This window comes from Homarus americanus, unplaced genomic scaffold, assembly GCF_018991925.1.
Source record: "Homarus americanus isolate GMGI-L3 unplaced genomic scaffold, GMGI_Hamer_2.0 scaffold51859, whole genome shotgun sequence".
Lineage (NCBI taxonomy): Eukaryota > Metazoa > Arthropoda > Malacostraca > Decapoda > Nephropidae > Homarus > Homarus americanus.
This window is the reverse complement of record NW_024711292.1, coordinates 8580777-8597083: the sequence shown is the minus strand read 5'-3', so window position 1 is coordinate 8597083 and position 16307 is coordinate 8580777. Positions and strand designations below refer to the sequence as shown.

Below are 16307 nucleotides of genomic sequence, written 5' to 3'. Positions count from 1 at the left end.
GCAACAAACACATCCGCAGTTGGATGAGCTGTTTGTTTGGAGGCATGCTATCAAGGTCCACCATCTTGGAGTAATCTGTCCACCGCCGCCTCCACTCGTGAAAAAGCTGAAACGTGACGTCTGGTGAGAGGGCGGGTTGGGGTTGAACCGATGCCTTGGGAGCTGTTGGAGTAGCAAGAGTGCCTGGAGGACGCTGGTGTGGTGGAGGAAGGAGGGTATTGGCACCTTCATGCGCGCTACCTGCGAGTGAGGGAGGATGGGTTAGCGTCAGGGTCACCAATATTGCATCAAAGCGCCCCTTTTCCTCCTCTCTTCGTATCTCCTCCCTCTGAAGTTCCATCTCTCTGTGTCTCTCGTCCCTGTCGTCCATCCACTTCAGAATTGTAGCAATGTCCGTCACTGTAGGTGAAGGATGAGGGGCGGTGGGCGCATAAGCTCCATCTGTGCCCAGTAGAGAGGAAGGTGGGGAGTCGTGTCTCCCATCTTGACATTGTCCCTTCTTACTGCCCATCTTAGTATGCGTGAACTGCGCTGTTTTGTATATAAAGTGGCGCCTCATCAGCTCGAACCACATATATATGACATAAACAGCGCAGAAATAACCCATAGAGTCCATTGTTCTGTCCGTGAGTGAGTGCGTGCGTGCGTACGTGTGTGTGTGTGTGTGTCTGAGAGAGCAGATCGTGGTGGCCTTAATGCGGGTGGCTGGAGCCGCCTCGGAGGTGAGACCGTTAGTGTCTCCCCGGATGTCACACGAGAAGGGTATACGCCTGCGTGCTCCGTGGGTACCACAAAAAACAGGCCAATGCTCAACTCTCAGCTCTAGACACACTAATACACTGACACTAACACTGCCACCATCACTAAACGCACTGTGACGGCGCAACACTGCACGTGGCAGCGAAACACAACGCAACACAACACAACACACGAAGAGCCGACGCGCACATCACCGGCAGGCATTGTTCACAACACTTGTAAGTCCACAGATCCTACTCACTGCGCCATCAAGGTTCCAAGTGTTCCCTGAAGAAGGCAGTGATGGGTAGGGAAACACAGGGCAACACTGAAGTCCATTTATTAACGGATAGGGAGAGATACAAGTAGTGAGCCACGTGCGAATGAAGTGACATGCACGACCCACAGAGTCAGACTGAGGCTGCATTGCCATATGGCAGCCTCGGGGCAATGTTGCCACATAACACGTGCAGTGTTGCCACGTAATTACATACATAGATGCTACTCGGCACAGTAGCTTACATACAAGGTTGCTACTCGGCACAGTAGCTTATATACATAACCTACATTAACAATTAAGCTGATACAGAAATGCCGAAATGATTGGATAATTACTCTTATCTTTGCCCTTTGAACATGGTATATGGACGCTGTATCAATAACTAGATTCCAATTAATGTGAGCGAGAAATACAAAAGACTAGGTACGTGTAACTTACTTTTGTAACTGCTGTTATATTTACTGCATATATTTACTGCATTAAAAGGCAAAAACTAATGTCTTAAAAAAGTTGCCTTATTTAGGTCATTTCGTGAGTACAGTCTCTAAAGTAACAGAATGATAGCCAAGAGATGAGAGTGTAAGGTCGCGTCTTTCCTTACTATACTGTACTTCCGATTTATTCATATACTTATTTCAAATAATTATTCTCTTCAATAAGTATCCTGTTTTAGTTATAGTTACTATTCTTCTATATCTATATACTTATTTTCTTCTTTCTTAAATTCTTATTTACTTACTCAGGTCTATCTTTTTATATTAATCTTTTCTGGTGTGCATAGTTTAATAATTTCATATTCTATGTCTTTCTCTCTAGAAGTATATATCTTGTTCTGGTTATATTCTAAACCATGGATTAGTCTGGGAAACCATGTTATTCTTATTACAACACTTACTATACTTACCACGGTAGCCTGCCACCACCCAGACTTTTATAAGAATATAACATATCTCATGGAACTGTTAGGTAACTTTTTAGCGAGTTTCTAGGCACGTGAGTTACAAGTATTATTTTCTGAGAACCAATGTGTGAAAGGGAATAGAGTGGTGATACTCGTAGTTTATTAATTTAATATTTATTAACATATGGAGTGAATAAGATGTTAATTAAGTTCACTCAGACCAGACTGGACCCCTTAGGTCTGACTTTACATTAATAGCAAAATAAACCATTTTTTGATTACAACCTTACACTCAGGATATTCTTTCATTGTCAATTCAGATGAATACATAACACACTCGACAAAATCCAAAATTAAAATAATATCAAACACATCCTGTTAATTCGGAAGAAACAACATGGCCCGATAACAACAGGACCACTGGTAACACCAACATTCATGAGTTCAATACTTAACCTGGGTTAACTATATTTCTGCTAGTTAATCCACAAACATAGACACCAATCCTGCTCAATACATATAGCCAAGATTAATGGACGGACAACAGTCACAAGACTGAGTCCACTGTTTGCGGGACTGCTGGAGTTGTTTACACCGACAGCCAAGCTGAGACTCGCTCGCAAGGAGCGTCCCGGGGAGTAGACTCGTTGCAGTGTTTCCTCATGGCGTTTCCCGAGAAATCTCATCCTTGGATTCTAATCTCGCCATGTTAAAGACATCCTTCAAGAACCATCTTGCCCATAGGCGGCTACCGCACCTCGGTAGTGGTGATAACACAAACTATGCCTGGAGATGCGTTGAGGAAGAGCCACGAATGTGTGAATGTTTAACTTCAACTATACAAAACATACATCTGGCAACGATACAGACGACACTTACGTTACTTGAATTATTATTTCACTATGTTAAAACATGAACACTGATATTTACAAAATCGACTAAGTTAAACTGACTTAACATGGCGGCGGGAAACAATCGTTCACACACCTGGAGATGCGTTGAGGAAGAGTCACGAATGTGTGATTTTTCCTCGTGCATCCGTATATACGTGAGCCTGGGGCACTTCCGGCCCACGCATACCTACCAGAAAGACTAATCTCACCAACAACAGACCTTCTATTCAAATTGGTCGCTGTACACCTAGCTATGAAAATCATAAACCATAAACCATGGGGTAGGTTTTGGAGATTTTGAGTTTCACAGAATCTTTTCAGTAGATTAATGACTTTCTAAAATAGACAACTGACACTAAATATACTACAAACATCAGATACCCTGATGTTTTGGCAACAAAATAATATAACTTCAGTAGCAATCGGAAATTCATGGTTATCCCTAGGGACAATATGAGGCTATGCCATTCATACTGACAAACTCGACACTTGCTTACTTGACAAGTTTTACTAACAATAGGGACAGTTGAAGCTTTCAACGTCACTCACAATGGATCTTGAATGTTCCAACTGTAACCAGATATATTTAAGTTGCCTTAACAATTGCAACCACAGTTGCAATTTCAAATTCTGTCATTACTAAGGAATAAAGAAGTCTCGGGTGCACTCTAAGATTGAGAGAAACCGCAGGACTCAGGCGTCCTGAAGTAATGAGAAAACGGACTCCTCCGACGGGGGACTCAAATGAAGGTAGCTACATGTTTTGTGGGCTATTGGGCGTAATATGAATCGTCTGATTTTAAGTTAACTGACGTGTATGACCGTGGTCATTACAATAGCGCATACTGTAAACCAAGAGATAATTGCGTATACTGTTAGCTTAAGGTGAGAGCAAAAAATTATAGTAAAATATCAAACTCAGGAACAGCATTCTGGCAGATAAAACGTGACACTTACGGCTGGTACATGACACTGATATGTGGCCAGTTGTCAATTCTCTTTGGTTGTCTAGTATCTCTTTGTATGGGCTCACAAACGTACATACACTCGGAAACCATATTCTCTAGCCCACCTGGGTCAGTGCTGGAGGTTAGTACAGTGTCCTTTCTGGATGGGGGCTCACTCTAACTATCACGAGGCAGCACACGCACGAACACACACAGTCATAGTACGGCTGTATAGATGACATTATGTATAAATATTGTATATGGCATTTTATACTCTACATTATCTTCATTATATATGAACACGAAGAAAAATTACCATAGGTTGTAGTTACGAAAGTATGAATGGAAATAAACACTTCCAAACCACCCAGTGAGTCCACACAACGTTTACAGCGCTTGTGTGTGTGTGCCAGACCACGATGCTTCCACCACACCCCATCATTCGCATAACTATATGAAAAATCGTGTTTAATTTAACTACATATTTCAAAAACCTTAAATTACATGTGGATCAGTCACTCCTCATTTGACACACTTATAGTGTAATACTTTGACCATCCCATGTGGGCACATGGAGGCCCACAGTAACTCTCACGAGGCAACATACTCACGAACACACAAGTTATAATATGAACCCTTCCAGGCTTCACTATCATTATCATGTTATGTTCATGGTGCTCTGTATCTTGGTAACTAGTCATAGTATCAATACATGATAGTGTTATTAGTATAATATTGTAACTTTTTACCTACAGTTATTATTGTAAATCATGGACAGGAAGGATACATAAATTGTAATATCAAGTGTATGGTTCGCTCAAAGCCACCCCAAGTCAGACAACGCATCACACAAAGTTGCACTGTGTGTGTGTGTGTGTAATAATAATAATAATAATAATAATAATAATAATAATAATAATAATAAACGGTTTATTAATAGAGTTGCAGCCGGTGGCTGAAAATATACAAACTTACATGTGATTTAGACATAATGATATGCGTTCAATACATTTACAGGTCTGTACAGTACATAAATCAGGAGTTGTTTATTATTTTAACAATAGATGGGATGGTGCTATTCTTATATCTATCGGTGTGTGTGTGCGTTCTGCAACATTAAGCTTCATCCTTAGTAGGTAAGATGTTTCATAAAGAGGTTTCTCCCATTCGTCATTGTGAGCATCGTCCCAGAGCACATTGTTTCCATCAAAACCATGGTTCATCCTTATTTCCCTTCTTCCGTGTAACTATATCCATATGGCTAAGTACTTGCTTTTCATTTCTTTATATACCAAAATAATGTGGATCAGTTACTCGTTATTTAACACATACATGCACTTAGAGCACCAAGATTGTTTTGTAGGCATGACTATTGGTTAATTGAAACCCAAAAAATGTGGTTTTACGTCACTTCACATAAATATGCTTACAAAATCTATGCATTAATATGCATAACTCTTGGGAATCTGTCCAGACATTAAATATATGTTATATACTACAATAATCACATAGATATGTTTACAATGTTTATGCATAATAAATGTGAAAAATATTTTTGGTAGAGATGGCGGGAGGTTTGAATCCAAAAATGGCGCAGCGCAAGATGACCGCCAGCCGCTCTCCGCGTAAAGTGAGCATTCCGGGTCTGGCAGGGTACCGCTTAAACGTGGAAACACGTGAAAAAAAACGCGTAAAGCGGGGTATTACTATATATAAAGGATGAATAACAGCACCACAGCACCAACGTATGGATAAACAGCAACATTTATTTGGTAACGTTTGGACAATTCCCTTTTCTTAATCAGACCTACTGTAAGTCCTAAAATTAAATACAATGACTTCGAAAAAATCAATATGTTGAATAAAATAAAATAAATCAATCAATAAGTACACTGAGCGAGAGAAAAATACATTGGACAACAAACCATTGACTTATTAATTATTAATATTTATTTCAATTTAACCATACAGAGCAAAAACACTAAAATTAACAAAAGCTTTGATCCTATAGGTGAATATACAAAGATAATCACCTATGTTACAATAAGCAAAAACCAAACATAACCGTTAAAACAAAGTAATGAAGTGGAGGAGTCGTGAGTGCCTGGTACTGGATGTACTCGGTGGGTGAGGAGCTACTCGGCTGTGACCTGTATCATGTTGTGTATGTGTGTGTGTGTGTGTGTGTGTGTGTGTTCGCACAGAGTGGTGTAATGCAATTAGTGTGGCAACATTTTGTTAGTCTTAAGGTGCAAACACTGCCTGCTTCCTCTCGCTTTTATCTACGGCCACTGTCTAGCCCTCGTGGTGAACTGGGAAGTAGCCTTGAGTAAGTCTTCCCCTGCCAGTAAACAGCCTCTTCACCACAGCCTCCTGTTGTGCCTCTTTGTCCTTCTCCTGCATCCCCCCTTAAGGTAAAAAAATTACACGGTAACTGGGTGCCTCGCGACCCAAGGTTAAACCAGCATGGGATGTTGGAGCAGCAGTGGGCCCCAGAGAGACGGTGCATAAGCCCACTGGCATGTGGACACTCCCTGGCGCCTATCAAGCAGTGCCCCGCTGCCTTGTGGATTAACCTTGGTAGGTACAAGGCTACGGGCGTAAACCCCAAACGAAAAAAAGCTGCGGTGGAGCCCCTCATCAGGCAGAGATGCTTACAGAGCTCCAGTAAGACCCCAACGGTGGAATAGGCGGAAGAGGTGACCAACATGGGAACCCAACAGCAACACCGGCCGACGAAGACAATGCAAAATGGACATGTTACAAAGGCGAAACCCAACAAACTGGGTTATCAGTAGTCCATTGCAACTCTACCTCTCCCCAGTTTTTGCAACTACCTACACAACCATATCAGGAAAAGGGAAAGCCAAGATGTGTCGATGTAGCCTGTGCTCCTACCTCACCACATAAATCAACTCACGAGCAGCCATCATCCAGCTAAGCCCCCCATACCAGGATATAGGAAATGCAGTTATGATGATGATACTATAAAGATAGACAGACTATTGGAGAGAGAGAGAGGGAGCGGGCCTGCCAGCTACAGTTCAGGTGACGTCACTGCGCAGAGGGAGCGTGCTGCGTAAACTAGACCGCTGTCCGTCCGACCTGTCTACATTGACCTTGGCTTAGTGTTAAAACCTCTTCTGGAGGCTTGCTGCCAAGGAAGGTAGCATAAGGAAGCTCGACTCCCCATACAGCTGCGTACCGCAAGAAAAATAGCATCAAATCACTTAGTAGTTGGGTCAGTCAATGATAGATAGCGCCACCATCGCGTGAGTGTCGTTTGCAACAAAGATTGTGTTTTGTTATATTTACTTTTATCCTCTTTACCACTGATCGGCTCGTTAGCCGCTTGGGCAATCGGTCACGTCTCTGTTACTTATTTTTTCATTTTATCCTGTTCACCAATTGATCGGCTCGTTAGCCGCTGGGCGATCGGTCACGTCTCTCTTACGCACTGTTGGCAAGTACTGGGCATGCACCGGCTCCTGAACGTACCTGAACCTGCTCCAGTGTTGGTCAAGTCTGACCTTGAAAGAGATCACACTCGGTGCCATCACAACACTTTCTGGTAGATTGTTCTAAGAGTTCACTCCGAAAAAGTTTGCCCTCACAGTTTTCTGGACCTGCGGCTTCTTCAATCTTGAACTGTGACCCCCTGTGGGGCGAGCGTCCGCCAGCTCCAAGTAAGGACACCCGACTGAGTAGTGCCCCTTGAGATGCTTATACACCTCAATTAGGTCGCCCCTTGCCCGTCTGTAGTATAAACTAGGCAAGTTCAGGCTCTCCAATCTCTCAGGGTAGCTGAGGTGCCGAAGTGCAGGCACTAGTCTGGTGGCCCTCCTTTGAACATTTTCAACCAACTGACAGTCCCTAGCATATCTCGGGGACCAGATCGGGTGACAGTACTCCAGATGGGGAAACACTTCACTCCTGAAGCTCGTTACGAGGGACGGACCGTCTAGATATCTGAACGACCTTCTTATAAGACCCAATAATTTATTTGCCTGATTTACCTTCTCCTCGCAATGGCCCGAGAACTTCAGCTCATTGTAAACATACACACCTAGGTCCTTCTCACATTCAGTCTCAAATAGTGCAGTGTCTTCATCCCGTTGGGACATATGATACGCCTCCTTACCGTTGGTACACCCCAGGTGCATCCTCCTACACCTCGTGACATTGAATCTCAGCAGCCATTTCTTCGACCATTCTTGGAGCTCACAGAGATCTTTCTGCAGCTCTTCACAGTCCACATGGTTCTTGATTTCCCGAAATAACTTGGCGTCATCGGCAAACATTTGTATGGAGGAGTGTACAACGTCAGGCATGTCATTTATGAAACAAACAATCAACAGCAGGCCCAATACACTGCCCTGTGGTACCCCACTTGTGACAGGTACAGATGATGATTTCGTGCCATTAACCACCACACACTGCTTGCGGTCGTGTAGAAAGTCTTCTATCCATGCAAGGACATTTCCCCGAATTCCATACCCTTCCAGTTTGATTTTCAGCCTTTCGTGGGGTACATTGTCGAAAGCCTTGGCAAAATCTAGGTATATATTGTCGATATTACCACCCGGTTCCGGAACATGGGTCCAAATATCCAATACCTTGAGCAATTGTGTTAAGCAGGAGCGCCCCTACATAAAACCGTGTTGGCAATCCTTTACAAGGATGTTTCGTAGAAGATGTTCCATTGCGGCATCTCTGATAATACTCTCAAGTACTTTACATATTATGCTGGTCAGGCTCACCGGTCTATAGTTGTTCGTGGAGTGACGATCGCCTTTCTTGAAGATAGCTCACATAAGCCACTTTCTAATCACTGGGCCCTTTTGATCATACAGGCATTTACAAAGCAGGATCTTCAGGGGCTCGGCAAGCTCGTTGCATAACTCTCTTAGCACTCTGGGATGCATCATGTCAGGGCCGGGACTCTTATGGACCTTTAGCTTTGAGAGTTTATTCCTAATAACCTCTTCTGTGAACAGTGAACACAATGTGGGTCAGTGCTGTGTCGAACCGTCTGTCCTCAAACGCAGGAAGGTTAATCGCATCCTCTCTTGTGAGCACCGAGGAAAAAAAGCTGTTCAATGCCTCAGCTTTATCCTGGTCAGAGTCTGTGTAACTACCATCTTCAAGCCTCAGGTCTGATACTCCTACTCGCGTTTTTAATTTCGACTTTACAACGCGGTAAAACGCCTTTAGGTTTGACTTGACCTCGCTTGCATCCAGCCTCTTTTATAAGGGCGGGAGCGCCTGGGTTTGTTTTCTCTTTCTTTCCTTACCTTATATTCTCTCTTTTTCTTATTTCCATTTGTTCTATTTAATTATTTCATTTCATATAGTTACTTCATAACCTCTGACCTGTGGTAGCATGGCGAGGGTTTGGGCACATGGGCTCTGCAATTCTGGTATCAAGCGATTGGACAAGAATAAAGGTAGATACTGAGGAAAATGCTACCCCTAACTTACTCTAAAAATGGCACCTTCACTATAGACTCAGTTGGTAGTACATACGAAATATACTCACAACCCATAACAACTTTTTTACTGGTAACATCCATAATCATGGGTTCAATACTCAACATGAGATAACTATATTTCTGCTAGTTATCCCCAATCAGGTACAACAATCATCTTTTGGCCCCTATATTGTAACTGTGAGGAATACACCAGGGTATCACACTGGTGTCACACCAACAAACGAAGAACGTTGTTAGGTCGATTGCAGTATGACACTGAGAAGTTCATCCCGCGGGCTTAGTTCCCAGGGTGCGAGACTCGCTCAATTCAATCGTTATCCTTCAAGCTGGTATGCAGCTACCGATCCCTGGTAGTTGCTGGGTATTCAGCTATCACCCACTCTGTACCTGGAGATGCGTTGAGGAAGAGTCACGAGTGTGTTAAAATGGTCTAATTTCAACTATGCATAACATACGTCTGGCAACGATACTTACGTTACTTTAATTATACTTGGCACACAATCATTTCACTATGTTAAAACATGAACACTGATCTTCACAAAATTCAAGTGAGTTAAACTGACTTTACATGGTGGCGGAAAACAATCATTCACATACCTGGAGATGCGTTGAGGAAGAGTCACGAGCGTGTGAGTCTTCCTCGTGCATTCGTTTATGTATGGGCATCTGGCAACTCATGCTTGCGCAGGCATGCCAGAAGGGCTAATCTCACAAACGACAGAAATTCGATTCAACTCAGTCGCTGTACATTCAACTATGAAAATCAGTGTCATGGGTCAGGTGAATTTCTTATGTCTATTTTTATAATCTATTCAGAGATTGAACTTGCCAGGAAAAGGTTAAATCGGTATCAAATACACACGCTGTTAACCTTAGTTTCACAAACTCAGCGGGATTTCTAGATAAGGAGCCTCTATGGGTATACGTTGAGATCTTGGGAGTTCGACGTGTTCATTTCAGGAGAGTAATGACTTTCTTAAATATACAACTGACAATAATCAAACTGCAAATATCAGATTCTCTGAGGTTTGGGAATCAAAATAATCTAAACTTCAGTAGCAATTGGAAACTCATGGCTATCCCCAAGGACGATATCATGATATGCCATTCGTATTGGCAGACTCGACGCTCACTTACTTGACAAGTGTTACTAACAATAAAGATAGTTGAAGCTTTCAACATCACTCATAAAGGATCTTGAATGCTTTAACTGTAATCAAACATATCTAAGTTGACTCAAAACAATGGTGTTCTCTCTCACATTCAAATTTACTTTATAGATAGGTTGGTTTCAGGAAGTCAGAGAAAATGGACATCACCTAAGCCAGAGAAAACGCGTTTCTTCCTAGGGATAGCTCACCAGTTATCCACATGTTTTGCGGGGGTGGAGCATAATATGAATCATCAGGGTTCAAACAGACCAGCAGTCATTGTGACCATGAAACTGGAACTCCTTTTCAGCCCTTCTACACTTTACTTTGTCATGATCGTGATGACGGCTAACCTGAAAACCTTAAAGATTCATATTACGCTCAAACGTCCACAAAACCTTCTGAGTCCCCCAGTGGAAACGTCCCCCGTTTTCTCTGTTTCCTTGATGACGTCATCGATAGGCCATCTTTATCTAAAGGGAACTTTGAATATAATCCGCGGATTTCGTAGCAAGACGCTGTATGTTGGGACCCGTTGCCATCCAACCCTTTGTAATCAATTTAATTTTGCTTTTGATAGCTCAGGCAGAGCATTGTTAGTGAAGATAATAGTAGGGAATGAAACTGAGTTCATAGTCTCAGTTTCAACGTCAAAGTGTACAGTAAATTAATTCATCGAAATAGAAGTAGGTGGACTCCCTAACCTATTTTGAGTGAGGGTGCCGCGGGCATTTCAACCGTTAGTAAGTGCTCGCCCCTTCACCCATACAGGTAGGTCATTCCACTCTGTGTTGTAATTCGCCCTTCTTTACGTGATTTGACCCAATTAATAGTTGATTGTGCAAGTGTTACAGTAACGTAGTTGATATGCTCTGAATGAAGTAATATTTACGTCTTTAACGTCCCCTGAAACGTGGTCGTTGTCACCGTTAGTAAGTGCTCGCCCCTTCACCCATACAGGTCCCTAACGCAGCCTTGGCCGTGTCTGTAGCATGGATGTTGTATCCACTATGTCTGGGGAGATGTCCGAGGTCCAGTAGGATCAGTTACCTTCGTGAGACCCGACCGTCAGACACTTCAGACTACCTATGGGCCCCATAGCTGGCTCGTCTGACCCTAACGCTCGGCCCGCGAGGTGACCCTGGATCACCAAGCCACACACAACTACCAGCCCCCATCATTGGTGGATGAGTGTCTAACTCAGTAGGGCTGTCTGTGTGGTGGGGTTATTCCACTGGGATCTTCAGAGATCGTTGAGAAGTATCCCATTGTGGCAGGATCCCATGGCGGGTGCTTGAGTATCACTCCTGACGACTGAGTGTGGTAGTGGCAGTTGCCCCTGGTCTTAATGGTGCTAAGTTACTGTAAGAGTTTGTGTTATTGAGTATGTCCACCCAGTAGTGGTGTGAGTATGTTGAGCCTGAGGGCATAGTACCAGATTTCGTCTGTTGGTACATATATTCTTTCTCCTACCTCCATATTAATGTTTAAATAAATTTGTATTTGTATATTGTGTCTATTATTTACCTACAGTATCTACCGTTATTTCTTCCCCTTTACTTGATACTATCATTACATATACCCACGAGCCTCCTCTCGTCACGCTACCAATGGTTATAAGTATTAGAGTAAAGAAAAATGTTATAAGAGGCACGGCCCTTATAACCTTTGCTTGGTTTCTGACTCTTGTATACATCTTCCTGCCCTGCTCATCGTTTGACCCAACCCACGTCTTGAATTTCTGGATTTTCTTCTTAACTTTGTCGACCGCCGCATGAACATAAGAAAATAAGGAGTCTGCAATAGGCCGGTTGGCCTGTGCATGGCAGCTCCTGTCGAGAGTTACAACCACTCTCTATCATCCATGAATCTATCTAGCCTCCTTTTGAAACTTTCCAGAGTTCCAGCACTTACTACAAAGTTGCTAAGCTTGTTCCACTCGTCCACCACCCTATTTGTGAACCAATTTCTTCCTATCTCCCTCCTAAACCGAAACTTATCCAACTTAAATCCGTTGTTCCGAGTCCTATCCTGCTCGGATATTATAAGAACTTTATCTATATCCCCTTTATTGATTCCATTCACCCACTTAAATACTTCTATCATATCTCCCCGCACTCTTCGTCTTTCTAGGGAATGCAAGTTAAGTTTCTTTAACCTATCCTGATATGGAAGGTTTCTAAGTCCCGGAATCATTTTCGTCATTCTTCGCTGCACTGACTCTAGTGAATTGATTTCCATTCTATAATAAGGGCACCAGAACTGAACCGCATAATCGAGGTGCTGCCTGACTAGCGCAAGATATAGTTGCACTAAGACCTCTGCACTCTTATTACTTACACTTCTAGATATAAAACCCAATACTCTGCATGGTTCATGTGTAGGGATCCCCTCGTATTCCTAGAGGCACTGGGTTTGGTCTTGGGTATATATTTATCGATTCAATGGGTCACTTTACTAGTTATGATATTCAGCGTGGTGTCTGCATTCTTGTGCTTTAATGAGTTAGGCCAGAGGATACCCTGTAGTGAATTCCTCCCCTACAAGTGCTGTTTGTCGCTGAGTAGCTGAACTTTCTCGAATTCCCCAGCCTAAGCCTCCAGCGCCACCTGACGGAGCGGGGGTCAACTATCAATCCACGCCTACCCCCGCCTTATAAGACCTCACACCGCTGTGACCACCCTTTTTCTACCCACGGCCACCAGCAAGCAACACCACCTCCTCCGCTAGTCAGGCCGCACCTCGATTATGCGGTTCAGTTCTGGTGCCCCTATTATAGAATGGATATAAATTCACTAGAGTCGGTGCAGCGAAGAATGACAAAAATGATTCCGGGACTTAGAAACCTTCCATATCAGGATAGGTTAAAGAAACTTAACTTGCACTCCCTAGAAAGACGAAGAGTGCGGGGAGATATGATAGAAGTATTTAAGTGGGTGAAAGGAATCAGTAAAGGGGATATAGATAAAGTTCTTATAATATCCGAGCAGGATAGGACTTGGAGCAACGGATTCAAGTTGGATAAGTTTAGGTTTAGGAGGGAGATAGGAAGAAACTGGATCACAAATAGGGTGGTGGACGAGTGGAACAAGCTTAGCAACTTTGTAGTAGGTGCGGGAACTCTGGAAAGTTTCAAAAGGAGGCTAGATAGATTCATGGATGATAGAGAGTGGTAGTAACTCTCGACAGGAGCTGCCATGCACAGGCCAACCGGCCTATTGCAGACTCCTTATTTTCTTATGTTCTTATGTTGTAAAAATTGTGTTTAACCATGAAAAAATGCTCGAGACCGTAATTTCAGTCCTTTTGGAATGAATAAATTTTTACAAATGATAAAGAGGTAAGTTTTTCTTCATGAATGAATAAATTAAGTATTAATAAATAAATATATTAATATATAAATACGTCAAAGGTTAGTATAATTAACCCAATTTACGGCATCTTTAGTTTTCTATGAATACTGCTTTAGTTACGTCGATCAGCGCTAGATAGCGTAGCAAACGGCTGCACTGAAAAATATAGGCAAATTAAAGGAGTTGAGCTTCCTTACTCTACATTCCCTGCTTGCTGCCTTAGCCGTAATGAACAGGAGGCGTGCAAACAATAAATAAAGCTAATTTAATACCCATGTGACTAAAATAATATTTTTTAAATATCCCGAATACTATATAATATAGAATAACTTATCATATATATTACTCAATAAAATTGTGTCAGGAGTATTTTAGCAGTCCTTAGACTAAACCGCTCACACATTAAACGGGCCCTCGCTCACTCCTCCAAAACAAACCTGTCACTCGCACACTCGTACGGTGTGTTTAGAGAAATGCTCTTCATTCCAAATAAGAACGATGAACATCGGAATCTGACCGGTCATACATTAATTTTGGTTAGTAATGGTGTTCTACTTTGCTCTTGTTTTTGTAAGTAAATTGGGTAACGGGTGAGAAAGACTGTAACCGTACTGCTATGTGTTGCTCATGTTAGGTATTCGTTAATATTCCCCAGTGACCATGCACGGAACTTTATATTGAGATAATTATTTACGACTACGCAGCCTCTGATTTTTCAAAGAATAATAATTACCGGAGGCACTGGTATGTGTTGTCACTTAGTGATATGACTACTGCATCCTCCTCGCCAGTTACTCACGGTAGGTATTAGGGTATTATTGTGTTTATACATTCCACATTCCCACCACTAATCTATTATCATATATTAATGAGACGTCTAATTATTAGATAATTTTCATCTATTACATTACCGTCGCAAATGTATGATAACGGAGATAGCAAATCCAAAATTTTCTCGATATTCTTCCATTAATCCTCTGCCATTTATCGCCTACCTCACCTCTCACACTGCATGTCTCCTGTGTGTCTCTTTCATAAATCATCATGTGCATGCGTTCCCATACACAGAACGCGACCAATCAAAAGCGGTTTTTTTTTGCAACCAATTAAAATGATTTTGTGTTTAATTCGCGGCATATTTGGCCCAATCAAATTCGAGTTTTATTTTGGGTCTCATATTTCGAAATTCAAGTTCAGTTCCGACCATGGAAGTCTGCGATGGGTGTCACTTAAATTATATGGAGCTGATTGCGAGTTTTTGGGGAAAACCGAAGAAACTATTGCATTTTTTCGATTGCATGGTGTTCTTCCAACCTCAGTAAAGTGTCCTAAGAGCAAGACAATGTAAATATCGCAAAGACCAACATATGTGGCGTTGTTAAGAATCTTAGAATCCAACGACGAACAAGAACCTGGTCTCCAGGCCAATAAGGTAGGAAATAGGTGATTCCATCATATGGTGAGCATCAGTTAGGTTAGGTTTGGTTTGGTTTGGTTTTTGTTTTTCTAGTGTGTTTTTGTGTATTTTTTATTCGCTTAGCCATTAATTTTTTTTTAAAAACGTCTCACGAAAAAAAAATCGATAAAAAAAAACGGCCAATTTCCGACAGAAATGAAGGTCATATTCGGTCTAAACACACAAATACACAAGAAAAATATATTTTTGACATTCTAACAGAGTGAGAGGTGGAAGTCCAAATTTACTGGTATTAGTTAATATTCCTCAGTGACCATGCACGGACCTTTGTAAATTTTTAGTTGCACACCTGTCTTTTTCTCGCTGTTATTAATATGTATTTCGGAATGTTTAGACAATTCTAAGACTTTTTTTTCTATGATATTTCCGCCGGAAATTAAGGATAGCCGAGATATTAATTTTTCAATAGTATTAGATTTGCTCAGTTACATGTGTTGCTATGATTTGTTTACATCTGGCACCGGTCTTTCTTTTGATATTAGAAATATTTTTTTCCTATGGTATTTGATTAGTTTCGGACCAGTTTGATATTTATTTCCGCCTGGCACCGGTCTTTCTTTTGATATTAGAAATATTTTTTTCCTATGGTATTTGATTAGTTTCGGACCAGTTTGATATTTATTTCCGCCGATCACCCCCATTCAACAATCTTAACAGAAAAAGTTGTAAAAAAATTTTTCGAGTAAATCACAAATATAATACCAACAAAACCTAACCTAACCTAGCATGACTTAGCACTTGCATGTGGATGAACTTAATGCTACTAAGACAGGGGTAAGTAGCTGTGAAGTCCTCCATATTAGCTAAACTAAAAATTATTCATTCTACAGCATTTCTGTCGGATATTTATATTTTTCGAGTATTTTAGCCGATAAAATTATCAGCCATATTACTTGTTCAAAGTGGACAAGGCTTTGAAGTAGAGCCGTTTGGTCCGAGCGACTCGTAAATATACACTGAGTGGAGGACAAAATCGAGCATAAAAATATTGTAAGAAAGATCCATTGAAAAAATTCGGCTGCAACGGATATCTCATCAATATTAATAAAAAATTGAAACGACTATGCATGGAACC

The 16307-nt window shown here is 41.7% G+C and overlaps 1 protein-coding gene across 1 annotated transcript in view; it reads left to right on the top strand.

Moving 5' to 3' along the window:
• The first annotated feature begins 14122 nt into the window (after positions 1-14122).
• The window catches only part of LOC121877179 (proteasome assembly chaperone 2-like), a 75986-nt gene continuing 73801 nt past the window's right edge, over positions 14123-16307 (top strand). Inside the window, exon 1 of the mRNA XM_042382821.1 lies at positions 14123-14291. Coding sequence (XP_042238755.1) covers positions 14229-14291 — 63 coding nt within the window. The 5' untranslated portion in view covers positions 14123-14228. The remainder of the gene's footprint in view (positions 14292-16307) is intronic.